The sequence below is a fragment of the Phoxinus phoxinus genome (genome assembly GCF_949152265.1).
Source record: "Phoxinus phoxinus genome assembly, chromosome: 15".
Classification (NCBI taxonomy): Eukaryota; Metazoa; Chordata; class Actinopteri; order Cypriniformes; family Leuciscidae; genus Phoxinus; species Phoxinus phoxinus.
The window spans coordinates 34,657,172-34,664,671 of record NC_136890.1 but is presented as its reverse complement, the minus strand read 5'-3'; the positions used below and the strand labels follow the sequence as shown (position 1 = coordinate 34,664,671).

General features: G+C 36.7%; 1 protein-coding gene across 4 annotated transcripts in view; it reads right to left on the bottom strand.

Moving 5' to 3' along the window:
• The window catches only part of LOC307012060 (solute carrier family 12 member 2), a 39,861-nt gene that overhangs the window by 8,002 nt on the left and 24,359 nt on the right, over positions 1-7,500 (bottom strand). For all 4 annotated transcript variants that reach the window (XM_079638300.1, XM_079638302.1, XM_079638301.1 and 1 more), the window contains 7 exons: positions 7,376-7,500; positions 6,237-6,336; positions 4,888-4,999; positions 3,629-3,769; positions 2,899-3,005; positions 324-397; positions 1-63 (listed from right to left, as the gene is read on the bottom strand). The exon at positions 1-63 is cut by the window's left edge and continues 78 nt beyond it; the exon at positions 7,376-7,500 is cut by the window's right edge and continues 31 nt beyond it. In XM_079638300.1, coding sequence (XP_079494426.1) covers positions 1-63; positions 324-397; positions 2,899-3,005; positions 3,629-3,769; positions 4,888-4,999; positions 6,237-6,336; positions 7,376-7,500 — 722 coding nt within the window. The remainder of the gene's footprint in view (positions 64-323; positions 398-2,898; positions 3,006-3,628; positions 3,770-4,887; positions 5,000-6,236; positions 6,337-7,375) is intronic.

Here is a 7,500-nt window from a genome sequence, read left to right as displayed (position 1 = left end):
TGTTGATGGACACCAAGAGATCCTTCGCTCCCGGCGCTTTCTCCTGCGAGGACAGAAGCTCATCTGGAGGAAGACCAGTGTTAGCATCAGTGATGAAGAGACTGAGGAAGACCAGTGTTAGCATCAGTGATGAAGAGACTGAGGAAGACCAGTGTTAGCATCAGTGATGAAGAGACTGAGGAAGACCAGTGTTAGCATCAGTGATGAAGAGACTGAGGAAGACCAGTGTTAGCATCAGTGATGAAGAGACTGAGGAAGACCAGTGTTAGCATCAGTGATGAAGAGACTGAGGAAGACCACTCGTCAGTGACGGGAAACTCCACCTTGAATGTGAGAGATGTCGAGACCTTCCTTCAGCCTCAGGAGGACCACCCCGAACTGCAGGTCGAACGCATCGCTGAGGACATGAGGACATAATCAGCTTTCAGAAAAACCCACACACAGCAGCAGGACTGGGAAGGCAATGTGTCATAGATTAAAACAATATAGTATTTTTAAAAATCATGAGGATATTAAGATCATGTTCCATGAAGATATTTAGTAAATGTCCTACCGTAAATATATAAAACATGTATTTTTGTGAGTGAATGCAGCACAATCGTGAACATAAATGCACAACTTTAAAGGAGATTTTCTCAATGTTTACATTTTTTTGCTCCTCAGATTCCAGATTTTCAATAGTTGTGTCTCGACCAAATATTGTCCTATCCTAACAAATCATCTAAATTTTAAAAAAATTGACATGTGACTGGTTTTGTGGTCCAGGGTCACATATAGGGCTGGGCAAAAAAAATATTTTTCGATTAATCGATTTTTAAAATGTGGTCGATTCAAAATCGATTCTCAAAGGCCAAAAAATAGATTTTTTTCCATATTTATTTTTACCTATCACCCAAAAGCCAGTATTAGTTTTCCTACAGTGTACTTGCAGCCTCCATGTTACTCTAATGCTGTGAGATTATATGTTAGTTTTCTCTTAAACATAAAATAACCTGATCCTGATTGGTCAAGGCATGCGACTGTTCTGACTCGTCTAATTTTCAGCATAAATGTTTAATCTTGCATCAAAATCCTGTCTGTTCATCGTATGCATTTGAGGTTGGGTTTTAATGTACCCAAGAGTACCTAAAATAAAAAAAGTTTAATATACAGGTTTTGTTGTCTAAAAATAAATAAATATAGGATTTGTATTAAATCTATATTCATTGAGTCGAATCGGGAATCAAAATTGAATTTAGAATCGAGAATCGAATCAAATTCAGAGCGTGCGAATCTAAATCGAATCGAATTGGAACATCTGAATCGATACCCAGCCCTAGACACATCTTTAAATCTTTAAATGGTTGTAATTCATAAATGCTTTGGAAGACTCGCTTATTTTTAAAGAAGACACTCAGATTATTGCAGCATAGAACGTGTAATAATGTATATATGTGTAAGTTTACAGTAAAGCAAATGCACTGAACTAAACAAAATATATATTTGAACAAAATAATTTGGCCTCTAAAAAAAAGCTGTATGTCTAACTAAACTTTAAGTTGATATCACGAAAGTTTTGCCACTAAAATACACACACAAAAAGTAAGCATTTTTGTATGTAGCATTTCCATTTTTTCACAGAATTAATTTTAAATCTGTGCAATGAAAAAAAAAGAAGTGTCAGTGAGAGTTAAGGTATGTCTAACCAATTTTGTTCCAAACTTTAAGTTGATATCACAAACGTTTTACCACTAAACGGTTTCAAACACAAAAATGCTTTTCTTACTCAGTGTTTTTGTCTTGTTTCCAGTCCAAATATCTAAAAATTCTTAAATCAAGATGCATTTACTAGATGAGTAAAATTACATAAGATATTATGTCTTGTTTTCTGGGGATATAAATCAAAATTAAGTGAGTTGAAAAAAAAACGAAATTATCTGCCAATAAATATGGTCAGAAAAATAATGTAAATTCAAACAGAAATTAATTCAAACCCCATTGGCAGATAATTTTGTTTGTTTTAAGCAAAAACTTTAACAACATAATATCTTATGGTATTTTACTACTTTAGTAAAGACATCTTTATTTAAGAATTTCTAGATATTTGGACTGGAAACAAGACAAAAATAGTAAGAAAAGCATTTTTATATGTAGCATTTCACTAAACGGTTTTAAACACGGCAAAAAATGCTTTTCTTACTCAGTATTTTTGTCTCGTTTCCAGTCCAAATATCTACAAATTCTTAAATTTCTTAAATCAAGATGCATTTATTACTAGATGAGTAAAATTACATAAGAAATATCTTAATATCTTGTTTTCTGGGGATATAAATCAAAATTAAGTGAGGTGTTGCTTAAAAAACCCCGAAATGATCTGCCAATATGGTCAGAAAAATAATGTTAATTCAAACAGAGATTAATTCAAACCCCATTGGCAGATAATTTTGTTTGTTTTAAGCAAAAACTCACTTAATTATTCCCAGAAACAACATAATATCTTATGGCATTTTACTACCTTAGTAAAGACATCTTTATTTAAGAATTTCTAGATATTTGGACTGGAAACAAGACAAAAATAGTAAGTAAGAAAAGCATTTTTATATGTAGCATTTCCATTTTTCACAGAATTAATTTTAAATGTGTGCAATGAGAGTTAAGGTGCTTGCCCACTGAGTCCGAAATTTGTGTCCGACATTTTCGCACGTTAAAAAATAAATACGGCCTCACGTTTTGCCAAACACGGTTACACACTGCCTCCGAAACTCAAATCGAGTTCGGTTTTCTGTGTTTTTGGCATCCGCAGCGAGCAGAACTGTGTTTAGCCGCTTCAGAGCCAGCGCATGAGGAACATGAGAGCAGATTTCAGACTCAGTGCAAGGCCCTTGAACAGGTTACAGATGAAGACAGAAAGAGACTCGCTGGATGGTGTTGATGTAGGTTTCCACGTCCTTCATCTCGCCGTCCCTCCAGTTGTTCTTAAAGCCAAATACTAGTGTGTTTGGTTTCAGCCGACCCAAACCAGCCGTCTGTCAATCAAACGACATCAGTGTCACTTCTCAGGCTGTAACTGTGTGTGAAATTTACTAGACATTTCTAAGAAATTACATGTGAAGTTTCTTAGTAGAAAAATGTAAAGTGTATTTTCTTCAACTTTATTTACAACTTAAAAAAAAATATTGTTCCATTTATTATTTCTGCCTTATTTTCCAGCACAAATATCTAAACATTCTTAAATCAAGATACATTTACTGGAGAAGAAGCAAAATGAATGAAGATATTGAGACTGAACGATGTATCAAAATGAAGTGAGAACAAATATCGGCAAATGGAGTCAGAAAAAAAAAGTTAACTCGAAGGGAAAACAAGATTATTGTTCTCACTCCAGCAGATTTAAGCATGAATTTGCTTAATTTTGATGCATTTTTCATTAGACAAGTCTAAATATCTTCAGTAATTGTGCTTCTTCTCCAGTAAATGTGTCTTGATTTAAGAATGTTTAGATATTTGTGCTGGAAAACGAGACAGAAACACTGAGGAAGAACATCATGTTTGCAGCACAGGAGTGTTTTAAACATGTCTCTCAGCTTTAGCTACATGAGCTCTTTATCAAACATTACACAATCGGTCATGTGTTCCGGTGCGTTCTGACCTGCAGGAGATACTGGGCTCCCTGTCTGAGATCATCAGCAAACACAGGAGTGTAGAAGGCTTTGATCCGGGCCTTCAGGAGCCAGCGCTGATAGCGGACCTGCTCGTTCATCATCTCCTTATAGTTCGGCCGCCGGTATCCCTGCAGGGACAGCACAGAACAACTGAGGAAACTGCAACCAGTACTTTAGTCTTGTTTTCCAGTACAAATATCGAAACCCTTTTAACCCTCATCTACGGCGGACACTCGGAGAGTCGGATCTAAATGCAACCATTTATTAACAAACATAAGCTGAAAAGTGAATCCAAACACAGGGAAAGAACAAAAACGTGACCGGAGGATAACTAGGAACAGGCGAGGGTAATCAATCACTGTGGCAACTAATGAGGGTAACTATAGAAACCAAGGAAAACAGGAACTAAACACAGCATGTGAACTCTTGGAATGATAGGACAAGAAAATACACTTCAAATTTAAAAAATCTAATAGCAAAAACAAACACATTAGCAATGTTACGGTATTATTTACGTAATAATTATGATCTGGTTTCCATAAAAAATAAATAATAATAATTTGTCAATTTCATTGCGGTGTGCTTATTTCCGCATCATGTCTGATTTGTTGATTGAACCCCCAAAATTCTCTGTTTTGTTGTCTTTTTCTCATTCATATCTATCATATCTAAGTGTGACTACGTTAAGGACCATTTTAAGACCATTTAACAATGGAATCATTTCCTGGATTTCTTTCTGTTCACACTGCAAGTGCTACAAAAGTCACATTCTGATAAAGTGAAACACTTTAAAAAAAACGAAATGTACAATTTGAACGAATAACACTAGCGGGTTAAATCAAGATACATTCACGTGAGAAGCAAAATAACTTGCATTAGGTCTTGTACATTAAAAAAACTTATGAAAGATAAGTGTCTTTATGCTAAAAAGACAAGGAAGGAATTCTGACCCCATTGGCAGAAATCTGTCCGAGTTCAGATTATTTGTAACTCTTCACATGAACTAACAACACTTCGACAGCATCCGGTGCATGTTCATTTCAGCATTTAATACATTCCTGAGGTCAGAAAAGCATCTGTTCATGTAGATAATGCACTGAACTAACAGGAGCATGAATAGTTTTGCTTCTCCAGTAAATGTGTCTTGATTTGTTCAGATATTTGTTCTGGAGAACGAGACAGAAACTCGGAGGATGTTTTGCAGTGTCATATTGAAGAACAGATGAAGTGTGTATTGTTGACGTACAGTGCGCACGTGTCCGCAGATCATCAAGCCGGAGTTGTTGGTGAACGCGTGTACGAGATACATCAGCGCCGGCCGAGAGTTTGGGTATCCGGACATGATGAGACACTGAGGCCTGTGGGGACACCAGGAGGTCAGGCTGTGAGGCGCGTTATTCTGCTCCCTGCGCTCTCTTGGGTCAAATATGGACAAACCCAAACTTTGGGTTAAAAATGTAATTTAAAAACTTAGCCTAATGCCTGGGTTTGTCCATATTTGACCCAAAAAGTATTCTTTAGAGTGTAGTTTATTTTTTACTTGTTTTACAAACTGATATAATGCTCTTGTTTATGGATTGATAACTAAAAATGTGTTTTATTTGGGAAATATCATATACGTAAAGCAAAATGTACACTCTAAAATATGCTGGGTTGTTTCAACCCAATTTTGGGTCAAATATGGACAACCCTAGCCGTTGGGTTACATTTTTAAATTACATTTTTAACCCAACAGTTGGGTTTGTCCATATTTGACCCAAAATTGGGTTGAAACAACCCAGCAATTTTTAGAGTGTATGTTAACTGTACCAAATTGTAGACTTTTTTAACTCTCTGACTTCAGTACAGAACAAGCGTAAAGCTGTTAAGACAGCTCACTGCTGAAAAGGATACTTGTTGTATTGCATATATGATTGATTTTTTTTAAACAAAATACAGAATTATGATTTTAAAGGGTTTGATCACCCAAACATGTAAACTGTGTCAGTAATGACTCTCCCTCATGTTGTTCCCGTCAGACTTCCCTTCATCTTCGGGACACAAATTAAGATATTTGTGATTAAATCTGAGCGCTGTGTTGTACGTCAGAACGGAGGCTCACTATTGGCTGACGCTGGTCATGTGTATGATGCTGGCCAATCGTGAGCCTCCGTTCTGACGTACACCCCAGAAGCGCTGCGCTGTTACACTACGGGAACTCACTCAGAGACACACACACAGAAGAACATCAAGAGTTGAATAAAGTCGCACTAAAAGTATTCTGGCCGCTTGATAAACTGAAGGTTGAGCCGCTGTCGTCACTCGGACTATTTTAAACATCGTCTTTACTAACTTTCTGGACCGGCAAATTTCAATCACAACAGAAGCCTCTGGAGGAGTGAGACACTCTCAGATTTAATCACTAATATCTTCATTTGTGTCCCGAAGATGAAGGAGAGTCTGACGGGAACAACATGAGGAGACTCATTACTGACAGAGTTTACATCTCTGGCTGAACTAACTCTTTACATTTTTATGCATTCAAGTGTTTAGACTCTGTATTCCCCTGTTGTTGTTATTGTAATACACGTGTGTGTGTGTGTTGTTCTGGTCCACCTGAAGTTCTTGATGTGATCCTCGACACCCGTGAGATGAAGACTGTGTGTCAGAGCTTTATTGTACATCAGCGCTTGTGTCGACGAACCCCAGTTCACATCTACAGCAGAAACACACTTTAACCTCTGACTCTAAAACATAATCAATAACACTTTACTCACATTAGTTAACATTTATGCATTTGGAAGATGCTTTTATCTAAAGTGACGCATTAAATTGATCAAAAGTGACAGTAAAGACATTTATAATGTTACTAAAGATTCTATTTCAAATAAATGCTGTTCTTTTAAACTTTTTATTAATCAAAGAATTCTTAAAAATAAAATGCATCAGTTTCCACAAAAATATGAACATGATAATAATCATAAATGTGTCTTGAGCATCAGATCATCATATTACACTGATTTCTGGAGGATCATGTGACACTGAAGACTGGAGTAATGATGATAAATTCAGCTTTGATCACAGGAATAAATTACACTTTACTGTATATTCACATAGAAAACTGATGATTTACATTATAATAATATTTCACTGTTTAATATTTCACTGCTTTTACTGTGTTTTTGATCAATTAAATGGACTCTTGGTGAGCAGAAAAAACTCTAAACATTAATAATCTTAATCATTCCAAGCTTGTCACAATACGTAATTTTAAAGTCCCCCATCTAAATACACCTGTTTAGATTAAAGTCCCCCTGTGGTGAAAATCATATGTTTATGTGTGTATGTGGAGTTATTAATCTGCTTTAACACACCATGTGTAAGTTCATAAGTGGACAGCATTGCTGAGTATTTTCTGCTTAAAACTGCAGTGAACCAAAGACAGTCTCAAACACACGGTTTGAAATCGCTGGTGTTTCTGACGTCACACACTACCTTGACCAATCAGATCAACATGTGATCGTCCACCAGTGGATCTCTGAGTGAGTGAGTGAGTGGAGGCGGGGCTCATTTACATATTCATAGAACCACGCATACTAAATGAGGCAAGGGTGTCGAGTTACATTCAAGATATTTCAAGGAAAAAACGTTTAAATGTGTCATTTGGCTGATCAAAGATGAGTTTTAAGGGATAAAATGATTGACTACAGGGGGACTTTAAATAATCATAGATCTGAAGGGAAAGCGGATCTGACCTGGTTTCTTATAGCTGACGTATATGTAGAGCGCCAGAACGATGCCGTTGGTGACCAGCGCCGCCCACCAGTTGATCACGAACATCACGGCGCAACACAGCACGGCTCCGGCCAGCGACACCCAC